The 20996-nt window shown below is 40.9% G+C and overlaps 2 protein-coding genes across 4 annotated transcripts in view; one reads left to right on the top strand and one right to left on the bottom strand.

Annotated features, from left to right (window-relative positions):
* Positions 1-20996, bottom strand: part of FYCO1 (FYVE and coiled-coil domain autophagy adaptor 1) — a 53504-nt gene that overhangs the window by 5962 nt on the left and 26546 nt on the right. The window contains exons 14-20 of the mRNA XM_035895714.1: positions 20158-20276; positions 18036-18203; positions 17460-17609; positions 15214-15419; positions 14725-14869; positions 10742-10862; positions 7900-7936 (exon numbers count right to left, since the gene is read on the bottom strand). Coding sequence (XP_035751607.1) covers positions 7900-7936; positions 10742-10862; positions 14725-14869; positions 15214-15419; positions 17460-17609; positions 18036-18203; positions 20158-20276 — 946 coding nt within the window. The remainder of the gene's footprint in view (positions 1-7899; positions 7937-10741; positions 10863-14724; positions 14870-15213; positions 15420-17459; positions 17610-18035; positions 18204-20157; positions 20277-20996) is intronic.
* CXCR6 (C-X-C motif chemokine receptor 6) lies at positions 3475-10741 on the top strand. Of its 3 annotated transcripts, XM_035895725.1 has the most exons (3): positions 3475-5022; positions 7759-7826; positions 9110-10741. In XM_035895725.1, exon 3 carries the CDS (start codon positions 9133-9135, stop codon positions 10168-10170), a length of 1038 nt encoding a protein of 345 aa, XP_035751618.1. In that variant the 5' UTR covers positions 3475-5022; positions 7759-7826; positions 9110-9132; the 3' UTR covers positions 10171-10741. The 3 variants fall into 3 exon arrangements, with proteins under 3 accessions (XP_035751618.1, XP_035751617.1, XP_009638487.1); XM_035895724.1 differs by having other exon boundaries at positions 7759-10741; XM_009640192.2 differs by lacking the exon at positions 3475-5022 and having other exon boundaries at positions 7067-7826.

The raw sequence follows: 20996 nt of genomic DNA, 5'->3' as shown, positions 1-20996 counted from the left end.
CTGCTGCAGCAGCCTAGCACATGGTTAGGTGGTTATCTTGCCACTTGGCTGCTCTAACCAATAAATTCACTGCACCTACTCACTATAGGCTAAGGGAAAGCTCAGTCTCCCACTTTGTCTCTTAAAGCCAAGCGCATTACAATCACAAAGCAAATCCTTCTTCTCTTTATGATATCCCATTGTGCCCAACGGTCTAAACTGAGGTCTGGTAGCCTACGTGGAAAATAAAAGAAACGCAGTCTCACAATTTAACTGGAGCTCTTGTCCCCCTGTCAGGAGAATTTATTGTTGCATGACCTATTCACACTAGGTGGCAGCATTAAGAATGTTCCTGCAGCTTGCCAGCTCCCCAGCTTATGAACATGCACCCTCTGGTGTATCTGTTAAAATCCAGACTGTTTCTCCTCTTTTTCTTTTAAAAATGAAATGAAGTGGGGCTGAAAAGCAGGAAGAACTGAAGCATGGAAAAGACACTACAGCAAGAAGAGAACAGCTCTGGTTCAGCAAATCTTTGAGATGCAGATTGTTGGAGGCTGGTGGAACATTTTGAAGAAGTATTACTTCATGCTTACCCTGTTCTTAGACTCTTCCTCAGGCATCTGCTGTTGGTCACTGTCCCTCAGCTGGATGGTCTTGTCCAGCATGCCTGCTCTTATATATGGAAAGCATTTCTTCCAAATCATACTAAAAATACTGTGACCAACATGATGAATGGCTTTGGGAGTTAGAAATAAGAAGTCCCTTTCAGAATTAAAACCTGAAGAAAGCTGGTTCAACTCTGCCCTCAACAATTTTCTGTTTTCATAAACACCTGAGCTCTGGCAGCTGTAGCTACGTGTCTGAGGTGTCAGCTTCATGTGGCTGAGCAGTGAAATCCCATAAGCCATCTGCCTGTCAGCAGTGCCATGATTTCTGGAGAGAATTTCAGTCGTCCAGGGCCAGAACCTTACCGAATTGTGTGAAAGCCAGAAACCTGAAACAGAGAGTGGAGGCTGTATGGAGCTCCGAACAGCTGCTTAGCCCACCAAGAGCCTCTGCAAATATCTCTAATTCCAAGAAACAACCAAAAGTGTTATGCTGAAGAGCACCAATGATTCCCTGGGCCTGCTGTTACCTAGCAGGTCAGACCCATCCCAAGCACCCTAACATAGTTGTCAGTCTTCCTCTCCAGCCCAACAAAGAGAAAGAAAAAAAGAAAGAGGATGGGGAAGGATCAGAAGAAAGGAGGCACACACAGCCCTTAGCATGGGCAACAAGATCCCATGATTTGGGATGGAGCATGGCAGATACAGAGCTCACTGAATTTTTAGTAGGGTGCAAGACAGTATCTTGCATGAAGGACTGTGTATGTGTGGGAAGGGGATCGTCATTGGCAAACCTCGACATATGTAGGGGTGGGAAAGCTTCATGCAGACATCTGATGAAAAAAAAAAAGGATGGACATGAAGATCCACCACTATGGGCTGTGGGTGACCTGCCTATTAGCACATAGGAAATCCAAGCCATTTCTCAAAACAAAATGTATGACTTAACTATGCCACATCCTGTATGAAAAAAACCCATAAAAAACATAAGGACTGCCTGCCTTAAAATTGGTTATACTTTATCTGTAAGACCAGAGGCAACTGGCGCATACAGAGAAAGCAAGCTAGGGCAACAATCATGAGAAAGAGATGTTTCTGTGCTCTACGGGACAACATGCAAAATCTTTTGACATTTTTAAAGTATTGTGATATGGAAGAGGTTTGGCAAAGGGTCTGAGATGAAGACAGCTTTCAGTCGTCAGTCAAAAGGTGCATTTGCAAGAGGTTCAGATAACAGGTTTCAAAATAAGCAATTTGGGATTACCAGGGTGCTTTCAGGTCCACTCCCCAGCAGGAGGCAGCAAACAGATGCCTATTGGAATCAATGCTAGAAATACTGGCCCGCTGCTGCCCCAAAGATCCTAAATACTGCACAGTCTGTAGGTCACCAAGGTCACAGGCAGCAATGTGGATAACCCTAGCTTTTTTCAGATGTGAGGTATTTGCTCCCAAAACCGAGCTGTTTTTTTCTTAGATACCTTTGAATTTTCTCCTTGCACAGTTCTTTAGAGGCTGTTACAGGGAAACTGAGGCAGAATTATAGGAGAGGTATAGCAGAGGCAGTTTCTGGCTTGGGTTTACACCACTATTCATCAGGAGCCCCAGGCCCTTTCAGCAGAGCTGCTGCCCAGCCCTCAGTGCCCAGCCTGTACCTCTGCAGATGCTGCTCCATCCCAGAGCCTGCAGGTTCCCCACAGTCGGTGCAGTTCCTGCACACAGGGGGCTTCACACCTATACAATTAAACATTCTTCAGACTGACCCCTCCAGGAATGACAGCTAGTCTCTCAGCCCTCTCCCCCTGATAAACTCGCACAGCCCACCTTTATTTTTACCATATTTCCTAGGTTACAGTGATAATTCAGTCATGCTATAGCATGTCTCCTGCAGGCAAACCAAGGCAGGCCATCCAGTCTTACAGAGCTACATCTATGCAGATACACACTGCAGCAGCCCTCACCATTCCTATGCTGGAGAGGGCTTCTTCCAGCAGGCTATCAAAAAATATTTTATAGAAACACAGTTTATGAAACAAAGGAGGAAACAGGACAAATTAGAGTTAGGCTAGAAAGCTGAAATAAAGTATCCCTGAATTTCTTTTGACCCTGACTGCACAATAAAGGGTTGAATACTTCTGACACTGCAATCTTCTTTGGTAGAGAAGTGATCCCAGGATTCCTCATGTATGGATAAGGGCAAATGTATGTCGGGAGGGTACTGGTCTCCATGGGAAGGCCATCCCTGCCCATACAGTCTGAGAAAGGAGCATCTCTGGTGATTGAGGAAGCAGCAGTTGCAATGAGGTCACTGTGAACTAGGCTGGCAGAGCTCTCCAAAATGCATGATTAAGACATTTCAAAAATGACTCCACACTTTCTGGTTTTAAGAAATTTAAATGGGCCTCATTGGCAGAAAGGGCTGATTGCTGGCCCTCTGCAACACAGTGGGAACTTTATCTTTTCTCAAGGCAGACATTCACACTGGTTTAGGGTACATATGCTACCACATAGCTTAGCCACCACTTTATCATCCTCATACCCTATTCTGCATCTGAAAACAACTGCTAAAAGCAGATGGCTGTTGCAACCTATTGCTTATAGAATCATAGAATTGTTTAGGTTGGAAAAGACCTTCAAGATCATCAAGTCCAACTGTCAACCTAACCCTGCCATCCCACCACTAAACCATGTCCCTAAGCACCACATCTACCCTTCTTCTAAATATCTCCAGGGATGGGGACTTGACCACTTCCCTAGGCAGCCCCTTCCAATGCTTAACAACACTTCTGGTGAAAAATTTTTTCCTAATATCCAACCTAAACCTGCCCTGGTGCAACTTGAGGCCATTTCCCCTCGACCTATCACCCATTATCTGGGAGAAGAGACCAACACCCACCTCACTACGCACAACCTCCTGTTGTCTTTCCTGTAGTGAGGGGCCCCTGTTTGACAGGAACAGTTTGTGAAAATTTAGCACCTTGCTGCAGGTTTGCTTCTCAGAGACAGAGGAATTGCTACCATGTGCAATGAAGCACAAGGGAGGACTCAATTTTAAAGAGCAGGGCCTTGCAATTTCTTGTGCAAGTAGTCTTCTTTCAGTAAATGATGCTGTAGGGTTAAGTCAAATTCGGTCGGGTTTTTTAATATATTTGCAGGTACCAAATTCAAGTACTCAGAGGTATAAGCATATTGCTCTCCAGGACAGAGTCCCAGAAGCACTCCAGCTACTGTACCACAGGCTGCTGCAGAGGTCTAACCGCATGGGCTAGTTTGTCTGAATACTGCCTTCCTCTCTCACAGAATCTGTCCATAAGCAAGGCTACTACTTTTCTACACTAATTGCTGCTCCTGAACATGAGTTCAGGAGGCTATCAAAGGCTATTCAAAGGCTATCGAGAGCAGCGAGGCTCACTAGGGAAGTAAGGACAGCTGATAAACACAGCTAGGAAACACATCTAGAAAACCACCTGAAATGTTATGTACACTGCAGTGCATTGCTTTATGGGATGTGCAGGTACTGGGCTCCTCCTATGAAGGTATACCACAGGAAAGGTTAAATGAAAGCCACAGCTCATGCTGAGCTGTGGTGATGGTCAGACATGTAGTTCATTTACAAGGAGTGCATAGAAGATGGCCCTAACTACAGTAGGAACAAACAACAGCAGAGTATCGCTTCATCGAGCAGCGTCACCCAGGCACCTCCACTTCCCTCGCCCTCACAGGAGCCTCCTCACAACTATTTCTCTCCCAGATCTTGTACCCAGAGGCTGTAAGTCATGATTCCCACCCCTGCCTTTGCTGCAAGTGAAAACAGTCACCCTTGCAAAAGGGTAGGCCCCCTCCGGCTCCCTTGTGAATGTATAGCAGCCCACCAGCTTCTTTCATTGACTCTGAAAAAAAATTTAGCACATGCACTAACTAGGGCTGAGATTGCCTTAAAGGTAAAAAGCTCACTTGGGGATGGTCACCAACACAGTACCTTCCTAGTCATCTCTAGCACATCTCAGATGGGCAAAAAATCTGAGAGAAAATTGTCACTAGAATATTTTTGCCCCAGAAAAAATAGGAAAACTCGAAGGAATTGTCACAAAATATTCATGAGTGGTTAAAAAAGGTAAGTGGTAAATGCAGATTAAGTTTTAATTCTGCAAAGAATTTTTGAAAAATCAATTTGATTCTCGGTATTTCAGACAAATGGCCAGCTGTAAGTGAATTTGAACTGGATCTTGAGAGCACAGCTTGTTGATATTATCGTATCTGCAGTAGTATCTACTCAAGAATCAAAACAAAAGAGTAACTTCAAGGCTTTGGCCTTGTTGAACTACAAAAACTCTGAGGCTGTGGCACAGGCTTCAGCACTGATAAATAAAGCAAACTGCTGCTTTCGCATTTCCTTTGAAAGACAAGACGACTGTGTTCCCCCAAGATGTGACATCGTCTAGTAAGTGACTGTTTTCTTGATTTCAAGTGAATAGGTAGACAGTTAAAAAAAAAAGAAGCTTTAACATTTATATATATTCAAACTTGAAAGATTTTGTTAGTATCATACATATCCTCCATCCTGATATGCAAAATTTAAGAGAAAGGGCGGGGTTTTATTCAGGCTGTTGAAGATACTGATTTTGCATTCTCATTCTGTTATTAAATCTTTCCTGATGACTTGTTATTGCAGTAGCTCTTTGGTTTATACTTGCTAGTTTTTAAAAAAGGTCTTTAGACAATTTTTTTTTATATCTGGAACTCAGAGGGTGTATGTTAATCACCTCCTTTCCATTTATGCTCTAGAATGTTTTTTCCAACTAGTATGTGCTTGAAAACCTCTCATGTCTTCCAACAAGTACACGTATGAGATAATTTCACCTTTTCTGACTACAGTCTCAAAACCCTTTTGTAATGAAATTGGTTCATTTCTAAGCAAGGCACATCACATGATGCTGACAAGCATTATTTACCTTTTTCTGTTTATAGCCTGTATTTATTGTCATGACAAATTATGCTGTTTATTATTATATGCTAAAATTACTTTTAATTTAGATTTATTTTTAAAAAGAGTGATCTATATTGGATTTTCTGCTTGGAACCCTGAGCCAACAGAAATACACAACTAGCAAGACAATTATTACTGCTTTTTACACCCTGCTTTTCAGGTGCAGATACTAAAGCAGGATAGCTGGTCAGCACAACAGATATGAGACCATGGAGACCAAATGGGTGAAAACCCCTGTAATACTGACTACCAGCTCCTGTGATGCCCAGTTCCCAGAGTGGTAGAAATTATAAGCAGCCTTCTCCTGGTGACAGGAGGAGAACTATCTATGCTGGGGCAACCCATAATAGCTTTTTCTAACTCTCCATTACTTGCTTACATTTTCATTTCATTAATTCAAGAGTTAATTTTAACAGCAAATCCTGTATTAACACACTGGACGCTGCATTGCTCTCCTCCCTTTTCTACTTGTAGTTTTGTTCCTATCCAATTGAAGCTTCTATTAAACTTTAAATCTTTTTAGAACCTAGACTCAGTCCATACAGAGTGTAACAACATTTTGCTGTAAATAAAGCCATCCTGCTTGCTATTGTCCTGAACAGGGAATTCTCTTCCTCCTCCCTCCCCATCTACCTAATACAATGCTTTCCCACTATCTCACTTCAGGTAGAAAGATTACTACTGTTCTTTCCTTTGAGAAAAACTGGAGTAACTCCATGCATGGCTAGTCTGACAAGGCATAACAACTCTGAAGTTTGGGACAGCATACAATGTGGATTCTAACTTAGGTGTGTGAGTAACAAGCAAGATGCTTTAAGACCTTCTGGCTAGAAAAATATCAGATAACATAATAACAATGCATCATGAATAAATGAAAACCCTTTTAAAGGAAAATGCTGGACTTTCTTCCTCTTAAAAGTTACCATCACGGGGGGGGTGGGGTGGAGAAAAAAGCTTACTGGTCTCTGTTTTAGTGGAGTTGAGGGGCTGGTCTGCAGAAGATAAGGATCTCCCACTATGTTCATAACTTCCGTACCATTTTATACACACTTGCAGCACGTTTTTAGTAGCAAAGATTGAAAATATTTGGTAGAGATGGTCAGCTGTTCCAGAAACTGTTCAGCCTCATAATACAGGATCAACCTTTAAAAGAGCCTTCTTGAACAACTCTGAGCTGTAACTTCAGCTTCTCTGGAACACAACAGTTGAGATTAAAAAGGTTTTTGGCTTTAGCAGCTCTTTCTCAGCCCCTTACTGCTCTCCAGCATAAAAAAAAAAAAAAAGAAAAAAAGACAGACTTGGGCTAGAAATTAACACACCTGACTTTGCCTCAAAATGTGTGTACAGTTCTGCAAGGTTAACCTACTTTTATGCACGTAGGATTTTTTCTTTCTTTTTTTTTTTTTTTTTTTCCCAGAGAGGTTAGTAATCAGTCAGGCATTTGAGCCTTATTCTTCCTGCTGTCAAACCAAGAAGGAACTTAAATGGCTATATTCAGACAGAAGAAAGAAGGAAAAGAAATAAAACTTAAGGCCTTTAAGACCACAAGAATGTAACATGACAATAAACTTCTAGAGCATCAGTTGAAAGGTTTAGGAGCCCAGCTAACTGAGAAATGTAAAGTGCTTGATGTGAAAAAACATCTTTAATTTAGAATGATCTCTTCTGCAGCATTCTGTTCTCTATTGATATGCAGATCTGCTCGTGTCAGCATGTGGGGTAGACAAGAATGTCAGAAGCCAGTGCCTGCTATTTGTATACAAGAAAATTGTCCACAGCTGGAGTTCAAAAATTATCCTAGTCTGGCTTCCATACTAAATCCATAGTAAAACTCCCATCTGCTTTCACCAAAAGCAAATTAGGGTATTACTGCCTGAATTAGAAAATTCCTGTGAAGAACATTAATGTAATAGGAGAAAAGTTAGTTACAATTTTAAATATTTTGGTCTGTCCAGAGAGCGAAAGTTCTATCTTATTATGGAAAAAATCCCTATTATATATTATTATATATAATCCCTATTACGGATTAAAAGCAGGTATTAAAAATGCTTCTTTTAAAAGAGTCATTCATAAAGGCTAATTTCTAGTCAGCTTGGACACCAGAAAGATCTGTACTACTTTAGTAAGCTATAACATAATGTTATGTTGTCAAATTAGAAAACTGAGTGCCTGGTAATTACTTTGTTTCAGCTTAGAGGAAAACACCTTCCCTTTACAAGAAAGAGCCAAGAAACACCATCTGACTGCTGTTGCAAAGAGTACGTAAAATAAAACACAGTGCTTCCATTTGTTTCAGTATACATTGCCTTGATGATGTTGGGACTAACTTACTTTTGCAGGTTATCTTCATCCCGTGCTTGGCCTCCATCTGAATTGAAAAGTAAAGTACTTTATAAAGATCCAGTAAATTTTCAAAGGCGCATGCAGTTTTACAGTGCTTTGGTGACTAACAGACTGCACTGGCTCTGCTTCTTGGCCTTATAGAAACTGTTTTGGGTAATGTTCAATCTGCTGCATGTTACAACTCACATGGACGAGGCCTTTCTGCCAATCTAAATGATTCAGAGGTGAATTCTGCTAATCTTACGCTGAGTAATATCTTGTAGTAGGACTAGTTCCACAGAAACATGCTCTTTGTACCTCAAGAGAGAGGACATTTAACCTTAGGCTGAATCTTTGAAAACCCCATCAACTTGTCTCACAGAAGACTTTACAAGGTAAACAGCTTGCAAATCTGGTTGTTGCTGTTACTCTTATGTGCTGGCAACAGCCCTGACAGAAAATGGCCCCTTGCCTTGGAGAGCTGACACTGTGATACTGCATCAGCTCTGGAGAGGGGGTGCAATGGAGGGGACATTCTTCTCTGTCTCACAGACAGAGAAGTGGTTGCTCCTCTGACAGTAATACAAACATTTGAAACAGATCAACTAAAATCAAATGGGGAAGAGACATTAATGAAAATCCTCTATGTTTCCAGTAACTCACTTGAGAAGGGGAGAGGAAGAAGTGCTGCCATCTGATGATGTGACTAACATCCAAACAATGAGCTAAAGCTGAACCACAAGCTCTAAGGGACTCACTCACTGAGACTCAAACCCTACTTTTCGAGACAGGTCCAACCCGAACCAAATGACTCTGAGCTTACAGCCTGCAACCTGAGCCTAAAGGCCGAATTTGGCAAAATAAATTCTGTTTCTCTCATGGGTTCCTCCAGAATCCCTTGATCGAATCACTAAACCACTGATGCATTTGAAAGCTTAACCCATATTCCATTTTCAGAAGCCTCTGTAATTGTCTTGTTTATCTTTCGAGAGGCCATCAGTATAAATCTGGTAACAGATGATGTGTTTAAATCCACCAGCTGTTGTGTTTGGGTCTTGACTGCCAAAACAACCCTCTTCAGCAAATGTATTTGCTTTTGTCTGTCACTGATGTTTTACTACAGCTCTTATCTGTTAGCACTTAGGATTCTGTCTGTCTCCTGGCTGTATTAGGATTTAATTATTTGCTGAGTAAAATATCTCAATGTGTCTCCTTACAGGCTGCCTTTAAAAAGAAGGTAACATGGCAACTACAGATGCTGCTAACTTTTATTATAACTTCTCCATTAATGACCCCAGTGAAAATGGAAGCGAGAATTTTCACACATTTACAAGAGTCTTCCTGCCCTGTATGTACTCGGTTGTTTTCATCCTTGGGCTAGCAGGAAACGCGCTGGTCTTTGTCATACTAGTTTTCTATGAAAAACTGAAGACGCTGACAGATATATTTTTGCTGAACTTGGCTATAGCTGACTGGGTCTTCCTTTGGACACTGCCATTCTGGGCACATTCTGCTGCTCAGGAGTGGACTTTTGGCACCATGGCGTGTCGCATTATACGGGGCTTTTATACTCTGAACTTGTACACTTCAATGTTAACTCTGACATCTATCACCTTTGACCGGCTTATTGCTATTACTTTTGCCACCAAAGCACGTATGTGTCAAACCAAACGAATGACATGGGGCAAATTAATCTGTGTTTTGATCTGGGTGATCTCATTAGCATTTGCTGCACCGCAGTTTATTTTTAGTGAGGTGTTTAATATTGATAAGGTAATATGTCAGGAAGAATACCCAAACCACCACACAGAACTGGTTCTTGAAGTGATTCAAGTGACCCTTGGCTATTTTATTCCCACACTAGCCATGATCATCTGCTATTCGCTAATTATTAGAACCTTACTGCACGCCAAGAGTTTTCAAAAGAACAAATCTCTAAAAAAAATATTTTCTGTAGTTGCCATATTTATTCTTACTCAGTCACCCTATACTTTCTTGAGACTGATCAAGATCATAGATTGGACCTTTAACTTGAACAGCAGCTTTGAATATGCAATCATCGTAACAGAAGCTCTTGCTTATTTCCATGGCTGCCTTAACCCTGTTCTGTACTTCTTCATGGGGGCAAAATTCAGGAGGAACTTACAGAAAATTATTAAAAACTCAAGATGCATCAAACGGCAAGTTACGGCTAAACAGTGGCAAACCACTGAAGAGGAAGGCTCTAAAACTTTTACTGCCTCAAATAATGCAGATGCAACAAGCATGTACCCACTATAAAACTACCTAGAAAAACTGGCAACTATTTACAGCTTTTTTTTTTTTTTTTTTGTAAATATTGAGATAGGTAGCCTGCATAGAAGAGGAAATACAATCTTATTAGTAAAGAGATTGTGACTGGCTTTAGGCTAACCTATCTTAATCATTATAATTCAGCATTTCCTGCTTTTCCTGGTCAGAGCTGTTCCTAAGACAAAGCTGGTAACTGAGTTAACTGTGCAGGAGGTCTTCAAAACTTATAAGAAACAATGAGATAAAACTGTTATTCATGACATAAAGCTAACTTGGACTTCGTGACTCAAAGGACTGGAGACATTCACCAAACCTTTGGTCTGTTGGTTTTCCATGAAACGTGTTTGTTAACAAAAACATTTATGGGTTTTGTTTCAAAGATATTACAGATTTTAGTTCAGTTCATTCATTTAATGAGAATTCCTGGATTAAAAACATATACATTTAAATCTTCATGCTGGGTATCATGTGTGGTTGGGGTTTTTTGCGTTTTTTTTTTTTATTTTTCCACTTGTGAGAAGGTCTCCACGCATGCTCCTTTAGCATTCATCTAAAATACCTGTAATAAAGAAGCATTTTCATCTGCCTTCCATCTAATATCAGGTTCATGGTCTGAATCTCCCATACATATCTTTGTATCTTCTGATAACAGAGCTCTTGTTGCCAGATGATTAGACCACCTGTCAACACAAGGGATAGCATACCACATGTGGGCTTTAACACTGAGCAGTGTTTCCTTAGATGCAAACTCTCACACCCTAATTCCCACACGTTCTTTGCACCATGACATCTTTCCAGTCTGTTTTTCCTGACATCCCCTTGGCACCCTGGTTCCCTTGCCATGAAACTGTGAATTCCTTAGTTGTTCTCCTTCCTTGTTCCTGCAGACCCTCCTTTCCACCTCTGGCCTTTTCACTTCCCAGTGGGAGGCAAAAAGGTGCGCAGGGGGGTAGTGCAGACTGGGGCAGAAAGTATGCAAAAACTCTTGCAGCGAGTAGCAGAACAGGGGTGGAGACTGGAACAGGGAAAAGAAAGAAGGGATGTTGGAGAGGAGCAGAGGGAGGGCTTTATGGAGCTGTGGGCTGCCTATGATGAAGGCAGGGTTGGGTCTGGCCCAAAGGCTGAAAGTCCTTTGCAATTACAGCTTTGAAATACCAGTTTTAACCTGTTTCAAACCATTCTTGCAATAACCGTGCTCACTCTGGATGTTCCTTTTCTCCCCATTAACACACAGTCCCTCCTACCAAATCACTGCAGCTCAGTGGTACCTGGCCCTTATTGGCACCATTGTGTTGACGTCACCTTTTTCCCCTTAGAAAGCAGCTGCTTAGGCAATCCTTTCTTTACTACACAATCTCTCATTTCTCCCATAGTAAAATGGTGCGATATCCTTAAAAACCAAACTAGGAAGGAACATGCTGTGCTTTCATGTTTGTATGGCAAGTAAAGCTGCTATCCCAACACAGAGCTGCAAGGCAGGCTTTGCCAGCAAAGGGTGGTGAGAGGTGGTCCTGTCCCCACTCCTCTCCCCGGCTGGTTCTGCACAGGGCAGCGAATGCTTCAGACCACACGCAGTTCCCCCTTTTGGCTACGCTGGCACCCTGCCCAGCCATGTGAGTTGTAATTAGGTCAGTAAAGAGTGTTATGAGTCATTAAGAAAAAAAGAATCCAAACCAAAGCAACCACAGTGCAGACAGGGTGAGATGTCCTTTCTACTAAAAGCAGTACCAAGGTGTGAATAAACTCTTTATTTCCGTACCAGGCTTTGAGCACCAAGTTGCATTTCCAGTCCAGCAAGGGCTCGCACCCAGAATAAGGTAAAGTCAGTGTGACAATCTCTGCCAGACATTCAGCCAGAATAAGGCTGTAAAAGACTATGTCAAAAGAGCATGTCTATCACAGAGCTTCTCTCTATTTGGACCACCCAGCCTCCCTTCTCTTCCATCTCTTGGCTGCTTGCTTTCCCCCCTTTTAGAGCTGCACCAATAAGTTCAAATCTCTGGCAAAAACTGAATAGCCTGGACTATTTTCAGCAGAATCTCAATAAAGAAGTCTGGCCTGAAAACTTAATTATTTGTATGCATTCCTCACACATGTATCTAGCAAGCACAATCTTGGATCCTTTGTGTCTTCCCCAGGTACAATATCAAAGCAAATTCTACCCCATATATTCAATGTCATGCGACGAAAACCTTATTGGGATGCCAGTGGATTATTATTTATACTTTAAGACTGCCTGAAGTCTCCACATAGCAATCAGGCCACGTCTAGCTGGACACTTTCAAAAAAAAAAGAAAAAAAAAGAAAAAATATCTATATGAAGGTTTATATGAAGTCAAGGTGGTCCAACAGTCCAGTATCACCAAGAAATCTGCAGCAGTGAAACCACTAGCTCTGAACTGCAAATCCTTGGAAGGTGGGAGAAAACACACTGAAAAATTGTCAAATTATCAGTACATCTGCAATGGGCTGCCGTCAAAGACAGAAGAGAGGCTTAGCAGAACCTTTGCTCACTTTCAGTACAGCGGTTCTGGCATGTTTAACCTCAAACACCCATGGTATCAAATGCTGCATTGTCTGCTCGTGTGCTAAGCTATGCTTACGCTTTGAGTACACATATACTCCTCACCACAGAAACAAGTGAGAAACCTTCTGTGCTGTTATAATCAACACTGTTCTCTGCTTTTCTTCTTCAGCATGTACCACAGGTGCCATATCACCATCTGACTCATATATCAGTTTCTGCATCTCTCCCATAACACAAAACCACACAATCAACACGAGGTGTTCAAGTCATCCACAGTATAAGAAGGCCGTTCTCCTTCATTCTCCTCCAGTGTTCAGGCTAGTGAGACCTTTCAAACATTACAAGTGTCATGGGGAAGGGCAGGTGTGGCCTGCATTCTCTGCAAAGTATGACTCAGGCTCCAAGTATGACCACAGTAGGAATGTCCCCCCGGCTGGTAATGCTACTGAATCAAGAGCAGCAGAGGATAAAACACTATTTCCTGGCTTTCCTGTCTATAATCTGTGAACAAGGGAAGATGGACAGCCTTTAAAAGTTCACATGGTGCAAGTAGGATTTTGCATGGGCGCCCTTCAAGAATAGTATTCCAGCATTAGCGGCAATCCTTCCTTCCAGCCTGAATACTTTGTGGGACAAGAGCAATCTAGCCCAATCCCAAATGGAAAAAAATGGTGACACACATATATTTCTTTTCTCCCGGTTGTACTCACCAGACCTAACTCACCTGTGATATCCTCTCTGCAGATACCACGAATTCAAAGTACATTACACTTTTTTTCTTCTTAAATCAAACAAACAACATTCCCCCACTGCAATAATAGGTTTTGTTTTGCAAAACAAAGGCAATACTAACTTCACAAGAGCCTTGTGAAGCTCAGTTCTTTCATGTCTGCCCACTGCATGATAAACACAAATATACTGTCAGTGTCAACAGTATATGAAATAGGCAGAATACATAGAGCTTATTTACCAACAAACAAAAATGTAGAATTTTAAAAAGTTTTTTTTTCCAAATAAACAAGTCTGTACAGACTGCCTGCCACCTAAATTGCAAGTCACTGTGGTTTAAGCTGGAAATGGGTCTGCTAAGGGCAAAAGAGTCTAGGTCTGCTTTCTCAGCAGCAGGCTGGTTACTCTGTGGCTATTTTCAGTTTAGCATTTAGATTATCACACTTATTTTTTTGCTCAGAAGCAAAACAAGTACAGTATTTAGGTGAAACTGCTCCTTTTTTTTCTTCTCAAATATATAAAAGTTTTTGAAAGATAATATATTTTACATAACATAATTCTTGGAAAGCATTTGAAAATATTTGAACAATAATAAATCAATATTTTGTATAAACATGGATATGCATTAAATTGTAATACTACAATATAGTTTGCAAACCAAGTACTTGGATATTGAGATGGCCTTAGATCCTTTTCATTGCTAATTTATGTAGAAATAGATGTAAAAAAATGACTGAGATGTGCATTCACTCTCATTTTCTTAAGAAAAAAAGAACAAATAAGTGCCAGATTTAGCTACTCAATCCCTGTTCTTTTTCTTTTCTGTAAGCTGTTGTCTTTAAAGTAGTAAGGAATCCTACAGACATACACCAGTTATTTCACATTCAGTTCAGTGAAGCCTGTCATGAAAAGAACAAATCTTTCCTTATCTTTTCCCCACCCCCTTGTTCTCTTGTTATTAAGTAACAGTGAGTCTGACAGAGAGTATCGTTTATCTCCTATTCTAAGTGTGAATGACCAGTGATCCAGTGTGGGCTGCAAGCTGATTTTAATAGTGACAGCACAGAACTGGGACTACTCCAGTGAGAGGATGGAGCTGTTTGTATTTACTAGATTTGATGCTGACTGTGGAAATAGGCCGAAATTATTTTATGTTGGTCTAATGAACATGTGGCTGGGAACAGAAGTGTCTTCGCTTTATGCTATCCCCACTGAATGAAAAAAAACCCCAACACTCCAAACAAAACCCAGGAGAGTCCCCTCCCTATGAAGCACTATTTACTCACAGGTCTGCCACGCTTTGATCCAGAGACTCTCCCTCCATTTGACTTTCATTGTGGAGTGAGTCTGATTCCTGTACTTGGCACAGCTCCTCATCAGTAATTATATCAAATGTTGCATCATCTGGTGGTTTAGAGGCTTCACTTGTAACTGTGCCATAAAAGGACATGAAAAGAAACATAAAAAATATTAGCTAGTTGTCTGGTAAACAAACAAGGAAAACCCTTAAGGGGGAAGACTGGGCCATTCATCTACCTTTACAGAAGCATTAGGTAACTACTAGAACCAACCGAAAATCTCAGGCTGACTGACACTCACTTAATATACATACAAATTTCTGTCAATACTAATCAAATTCAAAGATGGGAACAGTCCCACGCTGAAAACACTCCATGAACATGCTGGTCCTTGGAGCAGGAGGTGACCACGCGGTTCCTTGGAGAACGTTTAAGAACCCTACTTATTTCTGCACACCATGCAAACCATGCACTAACCAAAAGCCCTCTCGGATGGTGACACAGGTGATTCCAATGAAGCTGGTGATCCTTCCTGGTTGGCACTGGATCCAGAGTCATCTGTACTGTCCACAATGACTCTGGGCTTATTAAAGCAAGCTCTGCAGCAACGTTCTTTTTTTCCACCAGGCTTTGTCACCATGTAGTTGTTGCAGCAGTAGTAGCAGAAAATGCGACCGCACATTCTAGAAATGATTCAAAACCAAAGGTGTTAGAATAGTACCACATACAGGTGGAACGTATCTAGTTCACAGAGTTTGGGGCTTTGTCATAACGGTCTTGTTCTCTGCAAAAGCCCAAATGCTACATCCATGGCAGAACTCATACTACAGACTGTGCTACTTTCTGAGGTGAAGCAAGTTTTCTTGACAAACACAGGACAGAAATTCACATTCATACTTTTCTGCCTTAATAAATAGGGAAAACAGAAAAAAACATAAAAATACTAAAAAAATTAAATAGATGTTTAAATATAAAGACATAAAACAACTAAATACCCAAAATATGCAATACAAATAAATAATATATATATATTAAATACACACAAAGGAAATGTACTTAATAATATGCCATGGGCCAAATCTCATACTCAGTTAGAGCAAAACTCTATTTGATTGTAAGGACCGTAAGAACATGTCCACGCATCTCTACTTAGTAATCACCCCTCTCCCCTTCAGGCACAGAAGAAGAAACGATATTGGACACATGCATGAACATTCATCCCTTCTGCCCTCTCTGCTCTGCAGTCTTTCACTATAAAACCTGTCAACTACTTTTTAATGAATGTGTTAAGATTTTCATAAGGAAAAGCACTCAGCAGGGATGACTGTTACTGTGAATTTTTAGTGGTTTTGTTTTTCATAATCACTTAAACTATCAGTAGGTGAAAAAACAAGCAGGTTTCACAGATTTTAGTAGAAATTAGTAATTTGGAAGTTGTTATTGGAAATGACTTCACTATTCATTAATCCCCATCGAATGCTCCCAACATTCATATGCAGTTGAAACAGTCCCAGTACTACATACCTTGCATGATGAATCAGGTCATGAGGATAAAGAACAGTAAAGAGCCAAAACAGACATACCACAAGACCCTGAAATGTATCCACTTAAATATATTTGAATAAATCTAGATCGGGTAATTGATAACTCCAGGCAGGCTAACTGTAGAGGAAATAGATTAACTTTTTCAAAAAAGATTACTCTGCAATTTGTAATTATCTCTGAACATACCTTGTGTAAATAACCAAATTTATAATTGCACAGCATCTTGGATTTGTTCTGGAATACTTCTACCACAGGAGCAAAACCATCTCAGTGAATATTGCTTACAACATGCACAGAGCAGTGTATAATAAATATATTAAAAACACAGTCCTTCAAAGAAACACACTATGTAGGGTATGATTATCTTTGTTGCCAGAAATGAAAAACTGACAGACTCCCCAAGTCAGAGTTGCATTCAGATATTTGCCTTAATACATGTCAAGGGACCTTTCCATTAATGTTTCTCAGCCCCTTGTGAGCTCATGTGTTCTTTCAGCCTTTACAATGTTCTGTATGAATGATTTCAACCAATGAACTAGCTGGGATAGAGTTAATTTTTTTCCTAGTAGCTGGCATAGTGCTACGTTTTGGATTTAGCATGAGAAGAATGTTGATAGCACACTGATGGTTTAGTTGTTGCTGAGTAGTGCTTGCACTGGTCAAGGATGTTTTCAGCTTCCCATGCTCTGCCAGGTGCACAAGAAGCTGGGAGGGGGCACAGCCAGGACAGCTGACCCCAACTGGCCAGAGGGCTATTCCAGACCATATGACATCACGCTCACTATGTGAACTGGGGGGAGCTGGCTGGAGGAGTGATCACTGCTCAGGGACGGGCTGGGTGTCGGTTGTCAGACAGTGGGGTCTTGCATCACTTGTTTTTCCTGGATTTTGCTTCCCTTTCTTTGTTTGTTGTTGTTTTCCTTTTCACTACATTATTATTATTATTTATTTATTCCAATTATTAAACTGTTCTTATCTGAATCCACCAGCTTTCTTACTTTTGCCCTTCCAGTTCTCTCTCCCATCCCACCAGTAGGGTGAGGGTGAGCAAGTGGTTGTGTGGTGCTTAGTTGCCGGCTGGGGTTAAATCACAACAACCATTAAGAAGTGTTTCATCCATTTAAATGATCATACTGAATTTTGCTTTTGAACAGTGTAACAGAGTTCAACAAACTGACCTGCAGTGGTGTCGGCGCACCATCCATGAGAACTCTCTCTGGCAGTCCAGACAATGATTAACCTCTGTGTCCCCCTGCCACCTTTGCTCTGCACTAAGCTTCTGCTGGAACTCCAGAGCATCTGACTTTTGCCACAAAGCATCTTTATCTCTGCAGAGACACAGTTAAATTAAAGAAAAATACATTGAAGTTATCAGTCCTGCTTAACTGTTAACCAAACTCAATTTGAATGTTAGTGAAAGCTTCACAATAAAAATTGCTTTGCTGTAACTTGTGAGGAGCTTTCAGAAATATAGATCAAGAAACTTACCAAAACTTTTGGGAAGGCTGGGAGAAAAACACATGCCATGCAGAGAACTACACATTTTTGCAAAACAGACAGCAAATTAAGGAAGAGATAATACTGGGTGTTGCATTTTTGACTGCATTATGGAAATGCAAAACTTCAACTGCTGATGAACTTGGCCATTACCTGTATCTTCAGTTCAGGAATACAAGACTGAACCACCCAGGCAGTATCCCTTAACAGCCTAGACAGGATGTTAATTTCTGCCTTCTGTTTATTTTGATGCCAACCTGATAAGTTCTATCAAACGTTCTTCAAGGAACTGCTTTGTTCTCGTCAGATCATCCAGTTCAGCAAATAACTTCTGGTCGCTGCTATCTTTGTCTGCTGCCACCTTGCTGAGCTTCTCACTGTAATCCAGGACCTTCTCTTTTGCTTCATCAGCTTCTTTTTGGATCCTGATCAAATACAAAGGCAATTAAGAATTGTTTTTAGATCATGTGCATTCAAGTCTTCCTCATGGAAGAAAGGGGTCCTCCACCCTGATAAACAGGTAGTTTCAGTGTGAATGTTTTTTATAGCTAGCCAGAATCTCTCCAGTTTTCTGCATCACTGAAAGTGCACACAGATCCATTATCTGGTAAACACAGTCAGCAATCAGGAATTTCTTGGATGCCTTGCTTATAGTGAAGCTTATGATGGCTATCACCCTGGAAATAAAATCAGTGTCCTTGGAAGCTAAGATCATCAGCAGCTGCAAACTGAGCTAAACCAGGAAAGTCCTACAGCTGCAGGTTGTCCAGCATTTGCAGGTTGCACACAAAAGGGCTGTTTAACTCATACTCCTCCATAGCCTTCATGTTCACAAAAGGAAAGCAAAACCAGTTTCTCACTATATTCTTCTAACACAGGGGCAATTCAAAAACTAAAGGTTAAGACAACTCAGTTCACTGCACAGTCAGTGGAAAGAAGTGTCCCCAGAAAGCTTCCAAGAATATAACAGTCTTGACTTGACGATACTGCAAGTCCTAGCAATGGATCAAAAATGCTACAGCAACACAACATGAGGCACTGAGCTGGTCTGAACTCACTCAGCAAACTCAGCTGAATTCAAATATTTTGATAAGTTACATTTTGTACCGACAACCTTCAGCACAGATCAAGAATTATCAATCTTCCCACAGAGAGTGATGATATCGGCACAAACATGTAAAAATACATAGGTTTTGGTTAAGCCATTAGACTCTCTGCAAGCCCATGCCTCATGAAGATCTATTTTGGACTGCCAGATAATCTGCACCAGATAGGCCCACATCACAGACCTTGGAAACACATCTGCATGACATACTTTAAACTGGTAAGAAACCTGACACAGACATGCAGGATGTGGTCCCATTCAAATAATTCTTACTGATTCCCTGAAACTTCATGGAGATGAGAGAAAAAACAAACTGTCAAAAAGCACAAATTTTCCATTCCTTATGAAAGATGAAAGAAAAAGAGCCAATATTGGTCTTTTAATTTTGTGACTAATGAATAAGGTAAAAGGAGGTTATAAAATGTCTTGCAGTTTCACAAAAGAAGACATACAATTGTCTGGTTTTGCCTGGGATAGAGTTGATTTTGTTCCTCATAGCTGGCACAGTGCTGTGTTTTGGATTTAGCATGAGAAGAATGTTGACAACTCAATGAAGGTTTAGTTGTTGCTAAGCAGGGCTTACACTGGTCAAGGACTTTTCAGCTTCCCATGCTCTGTCAGCTGTGCAAGAAGCTGGCGGGGGGCACAGCCAGGACAGCTGACCCCAACTGGCCAAAGGGGTATTCCAGACCATATGATGTTATGCTCAGTATATAAGCTGGGGGGAGATGGTCGAGGGGGCAGTGATCGCTGCTCAGGGACGGGTTGGGCATCGGTCAGTGGGTGGTGAGCAATTGCATTGTGCATCACTTGTTTTGTATATTCTTTTATCATTATTATGATTATTGTTGTTGTTATTCTTTTCCTCTGCTGTTTTATTAAATGGTCTTTATCTCAACACACAGGTTTTACTTTTTTCCCCAATTCTCTCTCCCATCCCACTGGAGAGGGGGGGAGTGAGCGAACGGCTGTGTGGTGTTCAGCTGCCTGCCAGGTTAAACCACAACAATGAATTTATATCATCAGCTAAATTAACAATACAATACAATACAATAAAACCTAAACCTTGCATTCATGTGTGCTGTGTAATTTACATATTTCTCATCTGAAGTGTCAACCTAATATTCCCCATCAGTGCCCATGCACTATTTGCCCTATATAAACTCCGTGGCATATGCTACTTCATAAACCACAGCAATTTTCAATATGCTTTGGTTGTTCGCCTCTTGCTTGGCTTACAATTAATGGCTTGTGTAAAGAACCCAAACTCCCACCTTTCCAAGAGCTCTCTCAGAGTCGTCACTTCCTCTTCCTTCTGCAGCCGAGCAGATTCTGATTCAGACAGCTGCTCTTGTGCTTCATCCAGCTTTCTAGACAAACTCGTGTTTGCAGCCTAGTGAAAAAAATTACTGTATTCCCTTACATATAAAACCAACACTTTACCAAGCATTGAACAATTACCAAGACACCTAAACAATGCTTTAAAAGAATCGGTTAAAGCCAAACCACCAATTAAGATATTATTGTATAAGCAGACACTAATTAGTTGTGTACTAGTGATTGATTACTTCTGTCACACTGAATAAGGGATAGACTCTAAAGTGAGGCAGTATTAAGCCTGTAATTCTTATGAGTCCCTGTCAGTTCAGCTTTTGCCTCCTTATGAAGGAAAATCTCTCAAAAATAATGGCAAAAGAATACGCCCTAAAGGTTTTTCACCACCTAAAAGTTTCAAAAGGAAAAAAATTGAAAATTAAGAAAATGTCATTTACTAAAGCTATATGGACCATGAAGGACAATGGAAGCAAAAACTTCTTTCAGAGCTAGCCTCTCTGGAGAAGCCTGCCAAAGTTGGAGTCCTCAGGGAACATACCTAACTGCATCTAAAGGTGTACATATTTCTGCTAGCAGTTAGGGCCAGGTTTAATAACCTTAACTTTCTTCTTTCTGGATTCCTTACACCTCAGTAAGACCCTCCTAGCTCAATTGTTTGATAAATGTATTACAAAAGTCCTATTTCTTTCTGGCTGCATTATTTCTCAGCCAGATTAATTCTCTGATTCAGTGCCCCTTGCAGCCTGCAAGCAGTTGAATCCACGCTTGTGGTCGTGGG

The sequence above is a fragment of the Egretta garzetta genome, unplaced genomic scaffold (assembly GCF_000687185.1).
Source record: "Egretta garzetta isolate BGI_Z169 unplaced genomic scaffold, ASM68718v1 scaffold96, whole genome shotgun sequence".
Classification (NCBI taxonomy): domain Eukaryota; kingdom Metazoa; phylum Chordata; class Aves; order Pelecaniformes; family Ardeidae; genus Egretta; species Egretta garzetta.
Note: the sequence above shows the minus strand (reverse complement) of the source record. Positions and strands in the feature narration are given on the sequence as shown.